The 21,714-nt window shown below is 45.5% G+C and overlaps 1 protein-coding gene across 1 annotated transcript in view; it reads right to left on the bottom strand.

The window, feature by feature from the left end:
- prom1a (prominin 1a) overlaps positions 1-21,714 on the bottom strand; it is a 153,086-nt gene that overhangs the window by 46,102 nt on the left and 85,270 nt on the right. Inside the window, exons 4-6 of the mRNA XM_056281410.1 lie at positions 8,589-8,709; positions 6,947-7,010; positions 5,943-6,032 (exon numbers count right to left, since the gene is read on the bottom strand). Of these exons, the coding sequence (XP_056137385.1) occupies positions 5,943-6,032; positions 6,947-7,010; positions 8,589-8,709 (275 nt within the window). The remainder of the gene's footprint in view (positions 1-5,942; positions 6,033-6,946; positions 7,011-8,588; positions 8,710-21,714) is intronic.

Below are 21,714 nucleotides of genomic sequence, written 5' to 3'. Positions count from 1 at the left end.
TTTCTTAGCAGCAAAACTGACATTACATTTAGCCAGGGCTTGGTGTTAACTTCCCACCCTTCTTTCAGCATTGACTGACACGAACTTAACAAAGGGGGTAAAAACACGATTGGCGTTTGTCCTTGGAGAAAACACTGTCTGAGACACACACACACACACAGATACCATACAATATACTTCAATAGTCACATTTCCATCCAAGTTTTTTTAATGCAAATTTTGTCATTTCCACCAAAAAAAAAAGCTTGATGGAACCAAAGATATTGAATAAAATCCCCCAAATCACTGGAAACCCTTGGATAAATGTTTTATTCAATATAAATAAATACCATAAATTGTGATGGAAACACAATACTGAATAAAAAATTAAATGCAAATAACTTTCAATCACACGATCAGCCATTTTTCAAAAGGTTTTACATTTTCACGTTTAATGACTGTGATCATTAATCGTGAATTAAAATGCAATTTAATTCAAATTATAAATAATGTGAATTAAGTTGCATTAAATTCATATTATAAATACTTACATTATAAATAATGTGAATTAAGTTGCATTAAATTCACATTATAAATAATTACATTATAAATAATGTGAATTAAGTTGCATTAAATTCACATTATAAATAATTACATTATAAATAATGTGAATTAAGTTGCATTAAATTCACATTATAAATAATTACATTATAAATAATGTGAATTAAGTTGCATTCAATTCACATTATAAATAATTACATTATAAATAATGTGAATTAAGTTGCATTCAATTCACATTATAAATAATTACATTGTAAATAATGTGAATTAAGTTGCATTAAGTGTCGCATTTGCGACACTTAATTATTCTCGTGATTTATGCCATCGATGCTGACTGACAGTATCTACAAAAGGTACAGGGCCCTCCGTCTGATCCACTTTCCACATGAAGCTGTCCTTCATGTGACACATCATAAGTCCAGTAGGAGACTCTAAATTGTGTATTGCAATAAATGAAACCGTGAATAAGTGTGTGTGTCCTGTGATGGACTGGTGACTTGTCCCAGCTGTCTCCCTGCTTTCTGTCCAGTGCATGCTGGGATAGATTCTACTGTGACCCCGAGTCGAACTGAGTACAGAAAAAAAGAATAAAATACAAAAACCTGTTGAAAGTCTCATGAAAATGAAAAAATTTATTTTCATTCATCTGGCCTCTTTTACTTGCGCTTAATTTACATCTATTAAACACTACTACTACTACTACTACTATTACTACTACTACTACTACTTTAGGCTGCTCCCATTAGGGGTCGCCACAGCGGCTCATCAATTTCCATCTCTTCCTGTCTTCTGCGTCTTCCTCTGTCACACCAGCCACCTGCATGTCCTCCCTCACCACATCCATAAACCTCCTCTTTGGCCTTCCTCTTCTCCTCTTCCCTGGCAGCTCCATATTCAGCATCCTTCTCCCAGTATACCCAGCATCTCTCCTCCACACATGTACAAACCATCTCAATCTTGCCTCTCTTGCTTCGTCTCCAAACCGTCCAACCTGAGCTGTCCCTCTAATATATTCGTTCCTAATCCTGTCCTTCTTCATCACTCCCAGCGAAAATCTTATCATCTTCAACTCTGCCACCTCCAGCTCCACCTCCTGTCTTTTCATCAGTGCCACCGTCTCCAAACCATACAACATAGCTGGTCTCACAAGAAAGCCAAAAATTTTCGTGTTCATATGAATGTTTTTCTCTTTCTGACAAATACAAATATTTTAGCTACGTCATCCTGCCGTGGGAAGTGTACATTAATAAAAATGCCGGGTGAATGAAGGAATGGGAAGACGATGATCTTCTACCACCAAATAAACTAGTGGAATCAGTTCCTCTGGACTGGACCGATAGCATATCAGTGTCAACATTCTTCTAAAAACGCCTGGCCGTCAAATCCATGTCCCTCCATCAGCTCCACAGCTGCTTCATTCAGATTGCGGGAGTTTGCGATACTTTAAATGCCGTTTCATGGGACTTTAAACCTAAATGAGGAAGTTAACGCAAACTTATACAAACACACAAATACAGCAACACACAGATATACATTTTTTTACAAACATGGCCAACATACTTCCATTTCATCACAGTAAGGTGAAGACTGGTTCTCCTCATTGCCTGCAATGTTAAAAAGCCAACTTCCGGTCGCCTTCGATTGTGTCTGTGATCCTTATTTTATGATTTCATTTATCTCATCTCATCATCAGCCGCTTCTCCGGGGTCGGGTCACAGTGGCAGCAAGCTAAGTAGGGCACTCCAGACCTCCCTCTCCCCAGCAACGCCCTCCTGGTCCTCCTGGGGGATCCCGAAGCGTTCTCAGGCCAGATTGGACATGTAGTCCCTCCAGCGAGTTCTGGGTCTACCCCGGGGTCTCCTCCCAGTTGGACGTGCCCGGAAAATCTCCAAAGGAAGACGCCCAGGAGGCATCCTAATCAGATGCCTGAACCACTTCAACTGGTTCCTTTCAACATGAAGGAGCAGCGGCTCTACTCCGAGCTCCCTCCGGATGTCCGAGCTCCTCACCCTATCTCTAAGGCTGAGCCCTGACACCCTACGGAGGAAACTCATTTCAGCCACTTGTATCCGTGATCTCACCCTTTCGGTCACCACCCAAAGCTCATGACCATAGGTGAGGGTTCGAACAAAGATCGACTTGTAAACTGAGAGCTTTGCTTTTCATTTACGATTTCATTTAGCAGACGCTTTTATCCCAAGCGACATACATCTGACAGCTGATACAACGCAAGCAAGGATCTAGGCAGGAGAGAACACGAGTAAGTGCCATAAAGCTAAGTTCGAGTCCAATAGGATGTAGATGCCAATATTTTGTGTTTCAGCACATCAAATAACACAATACAAGTGTTGACATTGACATATCTTTATGTTTCTGTTGTCAGATGACTGCACATCCAGAAAAAAAAGTGATTCGATCAAGGGCTACAAAATGCTAACTAGCTATCCATCCATCCATTATCCAAGCCACTTATCCTGCTCTCAGGGTGGTGGGGGTGCTGGAGCCTATCCCAGCAGTCATTGGGCGGCAGGCGGGGAGACACCCTGGACAGGCCGCCAGTCCATCACAGGGGGGAAAAAAACAAAACAATAGATGGAAACAATTTGTAAAAGTACTTCATGTTTTTCCCCAATTTTGGTGAAAGTTTTGCGATTTTTTTCTCTTTTTTTTTTCATGTCATCATCATTCATTATTTACTTTGGGATTAAATTGGGGAGGTGACACTCGTTTGAAGTAGGAATAATATCCACTGCTACCATTTGAACTTCCAATACTCAGCTCTTATACGAGGGACAGCAGGTCGCTGTTCTTTTTAACCTGTTGGGGCCAAACAGCTCGGGGCTTGGGCGGGGCGCATAGGGCACTAGCATAGGACATGGTGGGGGGCTTGCTCAGGTTTCGGGGCCCCTGGCTGGCTTCGGAGGGGGGCTGAGGCTGCTTGCTTTTGTGCATAAGAGGGGGGAACTGTCCGAGGTGCTGGAGGGAGTGGAGATGAGGAGGTTGAACCGCCGCGTCCGACTTAATTTGCTCCTCTGCTCGACGAAGGACGTTGGAGTTAACCAGGAGTTCCCGTTGCTGAGTCAGTGTGCTGGCTCCATTACGTGGAATGTTCTGGAATGGACCGGGGCCCCTGCCGTTACTGGGCCAGAGCTCAGGCAGAAGATAGCTGTAGGAAGTGTGTGGGTGCTGCTGATGCTGTTGGGTGTGGGGGTGAGGATGGGAGTGGTCCTGGGGGTCTGTTGTACAAGGCTGGGGCTGCTGGGACAGGGAAGTGTGGGTGTTGGCGGCTGATGATTCCTCAGGGTAACTGGGGGAGATATAGCACTGATACAGGGGCCGACCTGGATCTCTGGGTTCATATTCATCTATTAGCTAACCAATTAGTTAGCTAATTGATTAGCTAACCAATTAGTTAGTTAATTGGTTAGCTAACTAGCTAATCAAGTCTAATCTTAATTTCAGGGTTGCTAGCATTTTGTGACCCTCCATCAAATCAAGACTTTTTTCTCGCCATGCAGTCGTCTGACAACAGAAACATGAAGATATGTCAATGACAACACCTGTATTGTGTTATACACTGTGTTGAAACACAGCATAAGTATTTACAGACACAACAGGACAACAGAATGTTTTTTGTAACATTGCAGGCAATGGGGAGAACCAGTCTTTACCCTTCATAACAAAGCGGAAGCCTGTCAGACATATTTGTGAAAAAGGTCTGTCTGTTGCGGGGTGACACAGTTGGAGTAGGAGAGACTTGCAGGTTCGGTCTGTGACGGGGTTTCAACCGAATGCATCGATGCCATGAGCTTAATGTTGAGAAGTGCCCATTGTTCATTAAGATGGCACACAGGACTCTGACAGGTCCACAGGCTCAAGGAAAGCCACAAGAGAACCAACCACAGTTGTTACGCCAGTGTCAAAGGTCACAAGGTCAAAGGGTAAAGGGATCACAGACCACTGTGTAGTTGCTGTTACCTTTCACGGCCCTCTCGATTTTCACTTTACCACAAAGCAAAGAAAGGAAGGTTGAGGGGAAAAAAAGAAAATTTCTGCAAAGGTTTTATAATATCCTGTGATGGCAATTTACAGTTTTTAGATTATAATTAATATAATGTGAATTAACTGAATGAATTTATCTTGCATCCCCCCCCCACCCCCCTTTCTCCCCAACTGTACCTGGCCAATTACCCCACTCTTCCGAGCCGTCCTTGTCTCTGCTCCACCCCCTCTGCCGATCCGGGGAGGGCTGCAGACTACCACATGCCTCCTCCGATACATGTGGAGTCACCAGCCGCTTCTTTTCACCTGACAGTGAGGAGTTTCACCAGGGGGACGTAGCGCATGGGAGGATCACGCTATTCTCCCCTCCCCCTTGAACAGGTGCTCTGGCTGGCCAGAGGAGGCACTAGTGCAGCGACCAGGATACATACCCACATCCCTACAGACACAATTGGCTGTGTCTGTAGGGACGCCCGACCAAGCCGGAGACAACACAGGGATTCGAACCGACGATCCCCGTGTTGGTAGGCAACGGAATAGACCGCTGCGCTACCCGGACGCCCCATAAATATATTTTGAATATTGAATGTGGCGCTATCTTTACTACGGTTATTTAGCAGGACATTCAATATTCCCCTTAAATTAAAGTTTTAATAGCTGATAACTATTTATCCCTGCGTCACAAAGGATTCAAACTACCTGTTTGGTACAATGTGATTTGTAAATGTATCCCATACAATGTTTGATGTAGATTATATTTAGCATAACGACGTCAAAGCAAATTAGATATAGGAAAGACCCTATTCTACGCATATATTACTCAGTAATTACCATTCACCATGGTTCAGTTACATCTACTTTACTCTACTCAATTATTTCTGTGTGATGAACAGCTTGTAATTAAAAGGGTTACCATACAATGAAGTTCTCCGAAGATGGAAATGTCCATCTGAGTGAGTAATTTATTCACCTGAGTCCTCAAGTCTTACTTTACTAATAATAATAATAGAAAATAAGATCACCACGGGGGTAAAACGGTTTTACTGGTTCCCAAGTTAATTGTCTTCAAACAGCATTTCAACACAGAATATCCAGAGTACCGGCATCTTTTTAAACAGGTTGATTTGCTCTGGAAACACTTTACTATTATCTCACTTTATCATATCCATTTTAATTATTTCTTGTTTTCTTTTATCAAACTGAGGACTCAACCATGTGACTTGTCATGGTGAGTATTTCTGTCATGTGGCCTCAGTCGGCATTTGACTCCTGACAGACACGGTGAGGTAGCGTTGGGTGATTGGCAGCAGCAGCAGCAGAGGGATATATATATATATATATATATATATATATATATATATATATATATATATATAAATATACAGAGAGAGTGATTTTACCTCCGGCCATAGTGAGCGCTCCGTCCAGGGCGGGGCGCACCTCCTTCTCCAGCTGTTCATGTATCCTTCCACCCAGTAATGGACCTATATCTGTGTAGGACAAAGTATAAGAGCGTCAAAAAAAAAACAAAAAAAAAAGATAAAAGAGATGCAGCCCTTCTAGAAATCCTCCTTCCACATTTTTACAAATGTACCGCGGCGGTTCAGACTCTGAGAGGGGGCTTGGGGGGAATCAAGGTTTTCTCTTTTTTCAGCCTTCATAATTCAACAACCTTGTTAGGGATTTTAGCCACAGTGGTTTATTTGGCTCTAACATCCATCCATCCATCCATTATCTGAACCGCTTATCCTGCTCTCAGGGTCATGGGGATGCTGGAGCCTATCCCAGCAGTCATTGGGTGGCAGGCGGGGAGACACCCTGGACAGGCCGCCAGACCATCACACAGGGCCAACATACACACACACACACACACACACTCACACTTAGGGACAATGTAGTACGGGTGATTCACCTGACCTACATGTCTTTGGACTGTGGGAGGAAACCAGAGCACCCGGAGGAAACCCACACAGACATGGGGAGAACATACAAACTCCACACAGAGGACGACCCGGGACGACCCCCAAGGTTGGACTACCCCAGGGCTCGAACCCAGGGCCTTCTTGCTGTGAGGCGACCGTGCTAACCACTGCGCCACCGTGCCGCCCCTGGCTCTAACATCCAACACAGAAAAAAAGAGAACTGTCTGAAGGGATAATGCTTCATTGGCTTTTGCAGTAGGATGGCAGACCTCCACCATGGACACCGCCAATACCATCCAGACCCATTTATGTCGCATACATGAGTTGCTGTGCTGAAACAGGTCGAGGAAAGCTGACATAGGAAGCAGCGAATCCAGATAACAAGCGGGATTCATGACCGAAGGCAAGAACTGAATGAATGGTTTCTGTCAACATTTTCAACCACCGTGCTAAAAGCAGAGACGTCGGCAGGGAATACTTACTATCTAGGTCGGAGATGACTTTGTTCCTAGCGGTAGCATACTGGGATATTAGGTAATCAATTTGCTATGAATAGAAAATGGAAAACAAGTTTCAAACATGAAAACAGTCAAAAAATATGAATTCAGCATACCATGTTCAATTCTGTAAAGCGCCTTACAGCCTTACAATATCATAAATCACAGAGAGACAGCGTGAAAAGGAAGAGAGAAAGACTGCATGCTTGAATACAAGTGTGTGTGTGTGTGCGTGTGCGTGTGTGCGTGAGTGCGTGTGTGTGTTCCTGACATCCTATTTTCGGGGACATATTTCAGACTAAAGACCAGTTAATTGGGGATGGCTTCTCCAATTGGGAAAAAGCTGATTGTTTGGTCAGTGGTTAAGGTTAGGGTTAGGCATGTAGTTCTGATGGTTAAGGTTAGGGTAAGGTTTGGATTAGGCATGTAGTTCTGATGGTTAAGGTTAAGGTTAGGGTTAGGTATGTAGTTCTGATGGTTAAGGTTAGGGTAAGGTTTGGATTAGGCATGTAGTTCTGATGGTTAAGGTTAAGGTTAGGGTTAGGTATGTAGTTCTGATGGTTAAGGTTAGGGTAAGGTTTGGATTAGGCATGTTGTTCTGATGGTTAAGGTTAAGGTTAGAATAAGGTTAGGGTTAGGCATGTCGTTCTGATGGTTAAGGTTAAGGTTAGGGTAAGGTTGGGGTTAGGCATGTAGTTCTGATGGTTAAGTTTAGTGTAAGGTAAGGGTTAGAAATGTAGTTCTGATGGTTAAGATTAAGGTTAGAATAAGGTTAGGGTTAGGTATGTAGTTCTGATGGTTAAGGTTAGAATAAGGTTAGGGTTAGGTATGTAGTTCTGATGGTTAAGGTTAGGGTAAGGTTGGGGTTAGGCATGTAGTTCTGATGGTTAAGGTTAAGGTTAGGGTACAGTTGGGGTAGGCATGTAGTTATGATGGTTAAGGTTAGGGTTAAGAGCTAGGGAATGAATGTTAAGGGTTAGTAAATGTGTGTGTGTCTGTGACAAACATTGTCAGAATATCTAATAAGAGAAAAAATTATGTCCCCCCCCCCTAATTGTACCCGGCCAATTACCCCACTCTTCCAAGCTGTCCCGGTCTCTGCTCCACCCTCTCTGCTGATCCGGGGAGGGCTGCAGACTACCACATGCCTCCTCCCATACATGTGGAGTCGCCAGCCACTTCTTTTCACCTGACAGTAAGGAGTTTCGCCACGGGACGTCGCACGTGGGAGGATCATGCTGTTCCCCCTCCCCCTCAAACAGGCGCCCCAACTGACCAGAGGAGGCACTAGTGCAGCGACCAGGACGCAGACCCACATCCGGCTTGCCACCCACAGACACGGCCAATTGTGTCTGTAGGGACGCCCAACCAAGCCAGAGGTAACACGGGGATTTGAACCGGTGATCTCCGTGTTGATAGGCAACAGAATAGACCGCTACTCTACCCGGGTGCCAGAAAAAAGTGTGTCTGAGTGTCTGCAAATGTGAATGGGTGAGACAAACAGACAGACAGACAGACAGACAGACAGACATAAATCCAACACGGGCTGTTTAATTGCACTTAACCACCTCACAATATCAATAAATACATGCATGAATGGACAGGGTGACAGAAAGACAGACTGTACCATTGGCGTATCATTGACGAATGTGTGCAGGTCTCTCATGTTGCTGTTGACCAGCCTCCTGATGTTCTTCACCTGAGAACTAAGGTTCTGGTTGGCGGCATATGCACACAACACGCCAATCCTGCACACAAACAAACAATCAATCAGTCAAGCAAGAACAGGATTTTCACGACATTCTCACCTTGTAAACATGCCTAAAAGAAAAGCTTTTGACAAGAAACCCATTTGTGCATACAGCCATGGTTAAAAGATGGTGACAATATCAGCAGAGCCGAAAACCCCCCAAAAAACTAACGTATTTGTGGAATTTTCTAATTTCATGTCATATCATCTCAGAGGGACTGATTTCACAGTTGTGTCCCTTTATCTGAGTGGAAATGACTAAAAAATGAGTTGCACTGAAATAAAGCATCATCTGAACTGAAGCCACTGATGTTTACTTTTACTTTCTAAGACAAAGATGTCGAATATCCAGAATGGCCCATAGAAAACAGCCTGTGGTATGAGGGGATTTGGCCAATGGACATTTTATTGTTTCAGTTAATGCTGGCTGATCCAGCTTTAACCCAGCCAATGAGGATGGACAAACCAGTGCATTCTTAGTGCCGGTCCCAAGCCCGGATAAATTGGGGGGGGGGGGTTGCATCAAGAAGGGCATCCGGCGTAAAACCTTTGCCACATCAAATATGCGGATCAAAAATCTGATTTCCATACCGAATCGGTCGAGGCCCGGGTTACCAATGACCATCACCGGTACTGTTGGCCAGCAGGGTGCTGGTGGAAACTATGCTATTGTCGGGCGAAGGAGAAGGAGAGGGGAAAGGCATGTGCAGAGGAAGCGAGAGAGGAGGAAGGGTAGGAGTGTGGAGGTGAGAGTCGGAACTTTGAATGTTGGCACTATGACTGGTAAAGGGAAAGAACTGTGTGTGCAAGAGACCAGGTGGAATGGGAGTAAGGCCAAGAGCAGAGGAGGTGAGTTCAAACTCCTCTATCATGGTGCAAATGGGAGGCGAAATGGAGTAATTCTGAAGGAAGAGTATGTCAAGAGTGTGTTGGAGATGAAGAGCGTGTCGGACAGAGTGATGAGTATCAAGCTGGAAATCAAAGGAGTGATGATGAATGTTATCAGCACGTATGCCCAACAAGTTGAGTGTGAGATGAAAAAGAAAGAAGAATTCTGGAGTGAGTTGGATGAAGTGGTGGAGAGGGTACCCAAGGAGGAGAGAGTGGTGATTGCAGCGAACTTCAATGGGCATGTTGGTGAAGGGAACAGAGGTGATGAGGAGGTGATGGGTAGGTATGGTGTTGAGAGGAATGTGGAAGGACAGATGGTGGTGGATTATGCCAAAAGGATGGAAATGGCTGTGGTGAATACATATTTCAAGAAGAGGGAGGAACACAGGGTGATATATAAGAGTGGAGGAAAGTGCACACAGGTGGACTATATCTTATGCAGGAGGTGCGATCTGAAAGGGATTGGAAACTGCAAGGAGGTGACAGAGGAGAACATAGCTAGGCAGCATCGGATGGTGGTCGGTAGGATGACTTTGAAGACCAAAACGAGAAAGAGAGTGAAGGCAGCGCCAAGGAACAAATGGTGGAAGTTGAAGGAGGAAGACTGTTGTGTGGAGTTCAGCGAGGAGTTAAACTGGGTGGTAGTGAAGAGTTGCCAGATGGCTGGGCAACCACTGCAGAAATAGTGAGGGAGACAGCTAGGAAGGTACTTGGTGTGTCATCTGGACAGAGGAAGGAAGACAAGGAGACTTGGTGTGGGCATGAGGAAGCACAGGAAAGTATACTGAGGAAGAGGTTGGCAAAAAGAAGTGGGATAGTCAGAGTGGGATAGTCAGAGAGATGAATAATAAAGTAGACAGGAGTACAAGGAGATGTGGTGTAAAGTGAAGAGACAGGTAGAGAAGGCAAAGGAAAAGGCGTATGGTGGAGGATAGACACTAAGGAAGGAGAAAAGGACTTGTACCGATTGACAGAGGGACCAAGCTGGGAAGGATGTGCAGCAGGTTAAGGCGATCAAGGATAGAGATGGAAATGTGCTGACAAGCGAGGAGAGTATGCTGAGAAGGTGATAGGAGTACTTTGAGGGACTGATGAATGAAGAAAACGAGAGCGAGAGAGAGAGAGAGAGAGAGAGAGAGAGAGAGAGAGAGAGAGAGAGAGAGAGAGAGAGAGAGAGAGAGAGAGAGAGATAGAGAAGGTTGAATGATGTGGGAATAGTGAATCAGGCGCAAGGAGGAAGTGAGGGCAGCTATGAAGAGGATGAAGAGTGGAAAGGCAGTTGGTCCAGATGCCATACCTGTGGAGGCATGGAGATGTTCAGGAGAGATGGCAGTGGAGTTATTAACTAGATTGTTTAACACAATCTTTGAAAGTGAGAGGATGCCTGAGGAGTGAAGACGAAGCATACTGGTACCGATTTTCAAGAATAAGGGTGATGTGCAGAACTGCAGCAACTACAGAGGTATAAAGTTGATCAGCCACAGCATGACGATATGGGAAAGAGTAATAGAAGCTAGGTTAAGAGGAGAGGTGATGATTAGCGAGCAGCAGTATGGTTTCACACCATGAAAGAGTGCTACAGATGTGATGTTTACTTTGAGAATGTTGATGGAGAAGGTCAGAAGGAGTTACATTGTGTCTTTCTGGATTTAGAGAAAGCATATGACAGGGTGCCAAGAGAGGAGGTGTGGTATTGTATGAGGAAGTCGGGAGTTGCAGAGAAGTATGTAGGAGTGGTGCAGGATAAGTATGAGGGCAGTGTGACAGTGGTGAGGTGTGTGGTTGGAATGACAGATGGGTTCAAGGTGGAGGTGGGATTACATCAAGGATCGGCTCTGAGCCCTTTCTTGTTTGCAATGGTGATGGACAGGTTGACAGACAGGATCAGGCAGGAGTCTTTGTGGACTATGATGTTTGTGGATGACATTAGGATCTGTAGTGAGAGTAGGGTGCAGGTTGAGGAGAACCTGGAGAGGTATGCACTGGAGAGAAGAGGAATGAAAGTCAGTAGGAGCAAGACGGAATACATAGGTGTGAATGAGAGGGAGGACAGCGAAATGGTAAGGATGCAAGGAATAGAGGTGATGAAGGTGGATGATTTTAAATACTTTGGGTCAACTGTCTGAAGTAACGGGGAGTGCAGAAGAGAGGTGAAAAAGAGAGTGCAGAAAGGGTGGAGTGGGTGGAGAAGAGTGTCAAGAGTGATTTGCGACAGAAGGGTACCAGCAAGAGTTAGAGACGGTTTACAAGATGGTTGTGAGACCAGCTATGTTATATGGTTTGGAGACAGTGGCACTGATGAAAAGACAGGAGGCGGAGCTGGAGGTGGCAGAGTTGAAGATGTGAAGATTTTCATTGGGAGTGATGAAGAAGGACAAAATTACAAACGAGTATATTAGAGAGACCGCTCAGGTTGGACGGTTTGGAGACAAAGCAAGAGAGGCAAGATTGAGATGGTTTGGACATGTGTGGAGGAGAGATGCTGGGTATACTGGGAGAAGGATGCTGAATATGGAGCTGCCAGGGAAGAGGAAAGCCAAAGAGGAAAGCCAAAGAGGAGGTTTATGGATGTGGTGAGGGAGGACATGCAGGTGGCTGGTGTGACAGAGGAAGATGCAGAGGACAGGAAGAGATGGAAACGGATGATCCGCTGTGGCGACCCCTAACGGGAGCAGCCAAAAGTAGTGGTTGCAGTAGATATACTTTTATGACTTTGTTTTTATAATAATAATACATTTTATTTGTGGGCGACTTTCAGAGCACTCAAGGACACCTTAGTTAAAAAAACAAACAAGCAGCACTGTATCAGACAGCATAAAATCAACACAACGCAGGGTAGACAATAAAAAGTTAACACAACAGATAAGTATAAAATCATCATCTGCACAAAACTCAGTGAGGTGTGGATCAGACTGAATATGCCAGTTTGAAAAGGTGCGTTTTGAGATGGGATGTGAAGGTTGAAAGAGAGTCAATGTTGTGAATGTCTTGTGGGAAAGAGTTCCATAGGCGGGGGGCAGAATGACCAAAGGCTCTAGACCCCATGGTAGTCAAGCGGGCAGATGGTGTAGTGAGTTGGAGAGTGGAAGAGGATCTGAGAGTGCAAGAGGGCATGTGGATATGAAGGAGTTCAGAAAGACATGAAGGAGCTAGGTTATTTAGGGCCTTAAAGGGGAGGAGCAGGCTCTTGAAGTCAATATGGTATTTAACAGGGAGCCAGTGGAGCTGCTGAAGAACAGGAGTGATATGATCTATGGAAGGAGTTCTGGTAGTGATACGGGCAGCTGAATTCTGGACCAACTGAAGTTTACGTAGAAATTTTATTTTAATTATTTTCCATTTTAAACTTTTTGTGAACAGGTGACTTTCGTAAAAGACATTTCTTTCACTAGGTTTTGCTGTATAAAATAAAGGTTGATCAATATAACATACAATACAATGTGATTTGGACCTCGAGTGAGGGGTAGATATGTGTAAATGTCTGAAGGTGGCAGTATACACCAACAGTGATACTCATCCAGACTGACTTCAATGGGCGAAGATGAAGTACAAGAATTGCTTCGGTTTTTAAAATGTGAGCTTTCAAAATCACCAATGTTGAGAAATACAGAAACCAAGGCCAACAAACCCCTTCCTACATCTTCCATGTTCTTCAAACCAGCATCTCAATTCAATCTCTCTAAACCCCGTTCTTCCACACGGGAGATTCAGAAGGTGCTACTAGACCGGCGTTTCTCAATTGGGTCCTCAGGTAGCAGCAGTACTACTTGTTTTCTATTCTACAGGTAGTTCATTACACTCACCGGTTGTTCCGGTTATTCAGCCTCCGGTCAGGGAGGTTTAAGACCTGAACAACAGGTGAGTGTGATGACCTACCTGTAGAATAGAAAACCAGCAGTAGTGCTGCTGCCTGAGGACAGGCCGACAGATACCTTCATTAAGTTATGTACTGTAAAGTGAGATTCCAACCATTTGTAAAGACCACCCAGATAGCATCCGGATGTGGGCCACTTCAGGCAATGATGCGGCACTGATGGCCTTCTTCTGGCCCTGACAAAATGGATGTGAACCTAAAGTGGCCCACATGTATAATAGCAAATATGGCCCAAATATGCCAAATCAAATGTGGGCTTTTTTTGGCAACGATGCGGTGCTCTGGGCAACATGTGATCTGGATGTGACCCTGAAGTGGCCCGTGTGGTAAATGGTGAATATGGCCCAAATATCACAAAACAAATATGGGCCACCTTTGGCAAATATGTGGCACATGCGGCATTGCTATGGCTTGGTTCTGGCCCAGATCTGGCAAACAGGAGCGGACCGCTCAAGTGTCATCATTCCACGCGGTATGTGGGCCGGATGAAAGAAAGATGAAAGTCGGGTGTGGGACGGGTCCGGGCCACAGCAATTTTGCTATCCGGGTAACAACTGATGACAGAGACCACAAAACTAAACAATGGTGCACTTTTAGAAGAATGGCAGACTTGCACGCTTAGCTGAGAACACTTTCGGAATATCGATCATCTACATATTAGAAATAATCACTGATGAACTTGACCTAATGTAATGTTTATGATGTAGGTAAGTGAATATATCGTAATTTGAAAATGAACTCAGGTGTATCTGGGATTTAAATCCCTGGGTTGTAAACACGTCGAAATTAAACGCGAAAACTGGGTATTGCATAATACGCCATTAAAGTGAGTCTCTCTCCTACTTCAAACGGACCTGAAGCGGCTCGGCACACGGCTTAATTAGCTTGAGCAACATCAAGGGAGAGACAACCCATAATATTAAGCCATGACTCACTCTCATCCCCGCTGAATTTGGAGCTCTGCACCTTACAGCCTGCGCCAAATGCCATTGTGTGTGTGTGGGGGGGGGGTGAGAGAAACTTGAGAATTTACAGTTGAAAAGTCGAAAACACTGAGGTAATGAAACAAAACCCACCACTCCAATATGTAAATCACACGACAGCGTCATGACAACACTGTTTTATAACTCGGTGTTTCTCATGTATGGGAGCAGAATGAGCACCTTCATGAATGATGTACGATGACGCGCAGACAGGAATATCAATAGCGGTGAGTCAAAGCCTGCAGGGGTCTGGAGGCCCTGATGAATAGAGATGAACACTGCTTTCTGCTTCACCGTATAATCAGTTAAGGGTTTTTTTTTGTATGAGGGCAAATGTGTATTTGTGTGTGTGGATGGTATGTGACTACAGTGGTTTGCGTGGCTGGAGACCAAACACAAATTAGGACTATGTTTAATCCTTACATCAAACTACCTGAGTGTTCCTTGCATGGAGAGCCGTTTAAAGCTACAGTCCTACGGCGTCCGGGTGGTGTGGTGGTCCATTCCGTTGCATACCAAGTTGCTTGTTACCCACCTTAGACAAGTGCTATATAAAGTCATTACCATTATTATTATTATTATTACCAACACAAGGATCGCCGGTTCGAATTCCCGTGTTACCTCTAGCTTGGTCGGCCTCGCGCATCAGCACATCAGCTCCCTCCTGCCTCCGAGCGCACGCACTTCCGATGGCCTCACAGTCTCACCATCCCACTTCTGACACCAATGTAGTGAATTCAGGGGCAGCCAGGACGCGAACCCAGATCTCCCGCACCACGGGCGACAATGTTAACCAGCCGACTAAAGGGTCTGACCCGTTAGCCATGGGCTAGCGAGTCTATTTGGGGCGTCCCTACAGACACAATTGGCCGTGTCTGTGGGTGGGAAGCTGGATGTGGGTGTGTGTCCTGGTCGCTGCACTAACACCTCCTCTAGTTGGTCGGGGCACCTGTTCAGGGGAGAGGGGGAATTGGGGGGAATAGCGTGATCCTCTCACGTGCTACATCCCCCTGGTGACACTCCTCACTGTCAGGTGAAAAGAAGCGGCTGGCAACTCCACATGCATCGGAGGAGGCATGTGGTAGTCTGCAGCCCTCCCTGGAGCAGCGGGGGGTGGGGGTGAGGTGGGGAGCAGAGACCGGAAACAATGACAGCTGATTCAAAAATGTTAAACTCTGCAGACTTTAGTAGTATCTGATGCGGATGGTTGGTGTCAGGTAGGACCTTGCCAGGAAAAATGATAGCGTGCATAGTGTTTTCCATCTTCATCATAGCAGCCAGATGAGGAAGAGGGAGGCAGGTAGCGTTGAGTTTGAAGAAGTGAAGTTGTTGTGTCTGACAAGCAGATAGACAGAAGAAGCTGGTAGAAGACCGTTACCAACAGATAGTACAACATCCATAAGTAAAAGGTTTTTTGTTTGGCGGTGGGGAAGGCGCTGGCGACTCTCCCTTTAGTTTTTCAGTGAATGCTGAACGGTCGCGGGCGGTCCTGCTTACCGGACCAGTCCAGAGAATAACCCAACCAGCACCGGCTGGATGTGGACCCCTGTCACTTACACATGCAGGTGCTTCCAGTCTGTAACAGACTGAAGCTCAACAAAACGGAAGAAGAGATCTACCATGCTGTGCTACCGTGACTTCAGCACAGTGCTGTACCGTATGCAGCACAGAAAAACTATATTTGGTGTGCGTGCACATAGTCGAGTCAGTGTATGGTTGATACGATTCATAAAGCTAAATACTGTCCCCCCCCCCCCCCCCACCGCCTTTCTCCCAATTGAACTTGACCAATTACCCCACTCTTCCGAGCCGTCCCGGTCGCTGCTCCACCCCTTCTGCCGATCCGGGGAGGGCTGCAGACTACCACATGCCTCCTCCGCTACATGTGGAGTCGTCAGCCGCTTCTTTTCACCTGACAGTGAGGAGTTTCACCAGGGGGACGTAGCACGTGGGAGGAGCACGCTATTCCCTCCCAGTTCCCCCCCCCCCCCCGAACAGGCGCCCTGACCGACCAGAGGAGGTGCTAGTGCAGCAACCAGGACACATACCCACATCCGGCTTCCCCACCGCAGACGCGGCCAATTGTGTTTGTAGGGACGCCCGACCAAGCTGGAGGTAACACGGGGATTCGAACCGAAGGCAACAGAATAGACCACCACGCTACCCGGACGCAAGCTAAATACTGTCTAATGTAAATACTGTGTAGCAGGGACTCACTATCTCATATTCATTTTGCAATTGGAGGCTTATCATACTTATCATATTCCAGTGGCAATACATCAATGTTGTAAACGGGTGTTGTGTGTCTCACGTGAGCAGTACAGGAGGACAAAAAAGCACGTTTGTGTGTGTAAAGTTTATGCAATGAAACTTAAAGTGTAAGATTCTTAGTTGCACCTGTCAATCAGTCCAACTTAATTTATGTCATATGAGAACAAGCAGTGATCTTTACACACGGCATCAGAAACCCGGGTGGGGAGGGTGAACATGAACCTGGTTATGGTGAGGGTGGACTGCACGCCTCCCCCTGGTACATGCAGGACTGCTTCCTTTAAGAGACGGTGAGTGTGTGTGTGTGTGTGTGTGTGTGTGTGTGTGTGTGTGTGTGTGTGTGTGTGTGTGTGTGTGTGTGTGTGTGTGTGTGTGTTAAACAGAGAGCGGGCCGACAGACTAAACCCTGTCATTATGAAGGTAGAATCTCAGTCATAATCTAGGCCAAACAAACTAGGCTAGGCTATGCACAAATGGAGCCATCCGGACAAGTCGTGGAGGGGGGGGGGCTACCACAAACGGCTGTTCGACAACAAAAGCGTATTGTTCAACTGTCTCTGCTTCTGTCGCTCTCTCAAACACACACACACACACACACACACACAATGCCTCACACAGTCCACCCCTTTCTCTCTCTCTCTCTCTCTCTCTCTCTCTCTCTCTCTCTCTCTCTCACACACACACACACAATCCCACATAAACTGTTTCTTTCTCTCTCAAACACACACACACACACACACACACACACACACACACACACACACACACACACACACACACACACAATCCCACATAAACTGTTTCTTTCTCTCTCAAACACACACACACACACACACACACACACACACCAAGTGCGTAGCTGGGGGGGGGGGTTTGGATGGTTCGAACGAACCTCCCCACACAGCAAAAGGTCCACAATTTCAGGTGGGTTTTTTTTCAGGTTTTTTAAGTCCTTTTTGAAAGTGTGTCCCCTTTTTAAATAACAATGTGCAATTCTAAACTAATCTAGAAAAAATAATCTAAACAAAACTGAAGCCCTAACATTGTTAAAAGCACCACATTAGAGCATAGTTTCTTCCGAGTGGACTAGCCCTACTTCCTTCCTCAATCAAACGGAGCGTCAAGTCACGCATAGCTTTACTGTAACGGGGCCAGCTAGCCGGCTGGTGATGGCTAAATAAACCATCCTGAAATCAATCTCAAAATGGGTCGAAAGGAGCAAGATGCTCGAAAGAGAAAGCAAGCTACAGCCTCGCTTTGTCAAAACATTGGACAGATGTTCAGAAAAAGAACCAAACAGGCTAAGTTTGTTAACTAGTTAGTTAGTTGGGATAGCTAAGGTATGCTGGCGTTAGCTAGCTAGCTAGCTATGAACGTTAGCTGTGAACATATTTTGGAGGGATGATTTTTGGCTACCTGTGTGACAAGCGTAAATCAGTTTAGACTGATTTTTTTGTAAATCAGTTTAGATCGCTAACATTTTAGCACAAGTAAATGGGGTTTTACATCGCAAAAATTAGCATGGCGGGTAGGCGGAGATTTCTGATGGAGTTGATGAAATCAATCAATGCATTTATGACATTGTGGCGGGACACAGCTAGCTACCTTATGTAGCTAGCTATGAGATATTGGCCCCAGATCAGTTTACAACTGGTTTTCTTTAATGAAAAAGTACAGGATAACTTCAATTTCTTGGCTCGTCCTAGACCATGTAATCTTGGAGTCCGAATCCAGATTTAGTCCACTATCTGTAACAGCATCAAGGCTCCTGGGCCTAATTCCATCTGTACAGTGCCACTCAGATGTGACAGTGGATATCTCTGAAGCAGTTCACCTTTACCAAGATGACTTACCTTCACCAGAACTGACTGACCAGGAACTGAAAAGCTGGAAACTGAAGTGGCAAAACAAGTCATCAGAACAAAAGCCAACTTCATGTGCTGAGGCAATCAAAGAATGTGATGCGCTGATCTACCCAAACATCTCCAAGCTTCTCCAAATAGCTTGTACTCTGCCAGTCACCTCCTGTGACTATGAACGGTCAAACAAACGACTGCTTGTCATCCCTGGCCCTCATCCACACACACTATGATATGGCAGTGGACCTGGATGAAGCTGTCAACACATTCTCCAAACTGCACCCAAGGAAATTAGACCTGACCAGTGTTCTCATTCCATAAGTGTCAAGACAAAGACATGGACAGCAACAAGAGAGGCATTGACAGAGTAGACGAGAGACAAGTGGGGATGACGAGAGGAGATGAGAGACATCAACAGAGAATACAAGGAGAGGAAGAGCAAAATAGAGGGAGGACAGAGACAAACAAACACATGGACAGTAAAAAGACAGGAGAGGCATTGACAGAGATCACAAAAAAAGCTAGAGGAGAGGAGAGGAGAGAGAGAGACTGCCCAGAAGAGATAGACAGCAACATGAGGAGAAGAGGAAAGACATAAACAGACATGGAACAGGAGAGGAGCGATACTAGGAGAGAGGAGAGGAGAGAGACAGCAACAGAGAATACAAGGAGAGGAGGAGCAAAATAGAGGGAGGAGAGAGACAGACAAATACATGCACAGCAAAAAGAGAGGAGAGGCATTGACAAAGATGACAAAAAAAAAAACAAGAGGAGAGGAGAGAGAGACTATCCAAAAGAGATAGACAGCAACATGAGAGGAGAGGAAGAAAGACATTAACAAACATGGAACAGGAGAGGAGAGACACTAGGAGAGAGGAGAGGAGAGGAGGAGAGAGGAGAGAGACAGCAACAGAGAAAGTGAAGGGAGAGGAAAGAGACAGAGTTGACATGCAGCAGAAGAGAGGGAGAAACAACAATGATAAAGGAGAGAGGAGAGAGAAGAGAGGAGTGGAGAGAGAGCAAAGAGATTTGTAAGATGTATTTATTTAAGGGACAGTGCATATTAGTGAATATTCATAATCAAATGTAACATGCCACATTTAGCCACCAGACTCATTTTCATCTGTTGTCCATTGGCAGGTTGATGTCACAGACAGAGAATGTGAGAAGAGACGAAAGAGAGACCAGGTCATTACAGAGACAATAGCAGGCTGAGTAGTTGCACTGATGTGTGTGTGTGTGTGTGTGTGTGTGTGTGTGTGTGTGTGTGTGTGTGTGTGTGTGTGTGTGTGTGTGTGTGTGTGTGTCTGATTTTGGTAAGCAATGAATTTGAGTTATTAAATATGTCAACATTTGGAGCTGTTGAGTGGTGTAGGTCATTGGGCAATAGCCTGCATTATATTCCATTATATTTTGAATTGACACCCTGGTGCCCACATTTTGTGTTTTCCTTTACATATAAAGGCATTTCCACCATAAATTGATGCAGAAAAATTCACCAGAACCCCCCCCCCCACACACACACACACTTAATGTGCCCCCGAATTAAAAAAATAAATCAAAAGGTCCACTTCTTCAGAATAAAGAACCACTGCTTCCACCAGGCTGGCTACGGGCCTGCACACACACACACACACACACACACACACACACACACACATACATACATACACACACACACAATGCCTCACACAGTCCACCTTCTCTCTCTCTCACACACAATCCCACATACAGTTTCTCTCTCAAACACACACACACACACATACAAACACACACACACACACATACAAACACACACACACACACACACACACACACACACACATACATACATACATACATACATACATACATACATACATACATACATACATACATACATACACAATGCTTCACATAGTCGACCTTCTCTCTCTCTCACACACAATCCCACATACAGTTTCTCTCTCAAACACACACACACACACACACACATACACACACACACACACACACACACACACACACACACATACACACACACACACACACATACATACATACATACATACATACATACATACATACATACATACATACACAATGCTTCACATAGTCGACCTTCTCTCTCTCACACACACAATCCCACATACACTGTTTCTCTCTCAAACACACACACACACACACACACACACACACACACACACACACACACACACACACACACACACACACACACACAATGCCTCACAGTCAGTCCACTTTCTCCTTCTCTCACGCACACAGCCCACATACACTCTCAGTTTCTTTCTCTCTCATACACATACACACACATACACATCCTCATCATCTGTCTCTTAAACACACACACACACACACACACACACACACACACACACACACACACACACACACACACACACACACACACAATGCCTCACAGTCAGTCCACTTTCTCCTTCTCTCTCACGCACACAGCCCACATACACTCTCAGTTTCTTCCTCTCTCATACACACTCCTACACAAACGCACACATACACATCCTCATCATCTGTCTCTTAAACACACACACACACACACACACACCCACACAGACTCTCATTTTGTCTGGCTCTTTCTCCCTGCCACTTTCTCTCTCTGTCTCCCAATGTCATACTGTCTCCCCTTTGTGTGTCTCCTCTTCGCTCATCTCTCTCTCTCTCTCTCTCTCTCTCTGTCTCCGTCTCTCTCTCTCCACTCATCTCTCCCACCCCTCCCTCTCTGTCTCCTTCTCTCCCCCTCTCTCTCTCAGCTTGTGGAGTCCAGCGAGGCTCAGTAGAATCTGATGGGGAACAAAGGCTCTTTGAGGGAAACACAGCGCTGCTGTCCAACAGGCTGGGTGGAGCACGGCTCTCCACCTTGCTCCAGCGTGCAGTACTCATTCTTACTTTTGTTTCTACTGCTTTATTGATCCCCGTGGGGAGGTTCCTTCTCTGATTTAACCCACCCACCCCTGTGTAGCTAGGAGCAGTGGGCAGCCGCTGTGCAGCGCCTGGGGTCTTTTTGATGGTGGGGGGAACTGGAGCACCCGGAGACGCCCCCCGCAGACACGGGGAGAACATGCAAACTCCACACAGAGGACGACCTGGGATGACCCCCAAGGTTG

Source organism: Lampris incognitus, chromosome 1 (assembly GCF_029633865.1).
Source record: "Lampris incognitus isolate fLamInc1 chromosome 1, fLamInc1.hap2, whole genome shotgun sequence".
Taxonomy (NCBI): Eukaryota; Metazoa; Chordata; class Actinopteri; order Lampriformes; family Lampridae; genus Lampris; species Lampris incognitus.
This window is presented reverse-complemented; position numbering and strand designations above follow the sequence as displayed.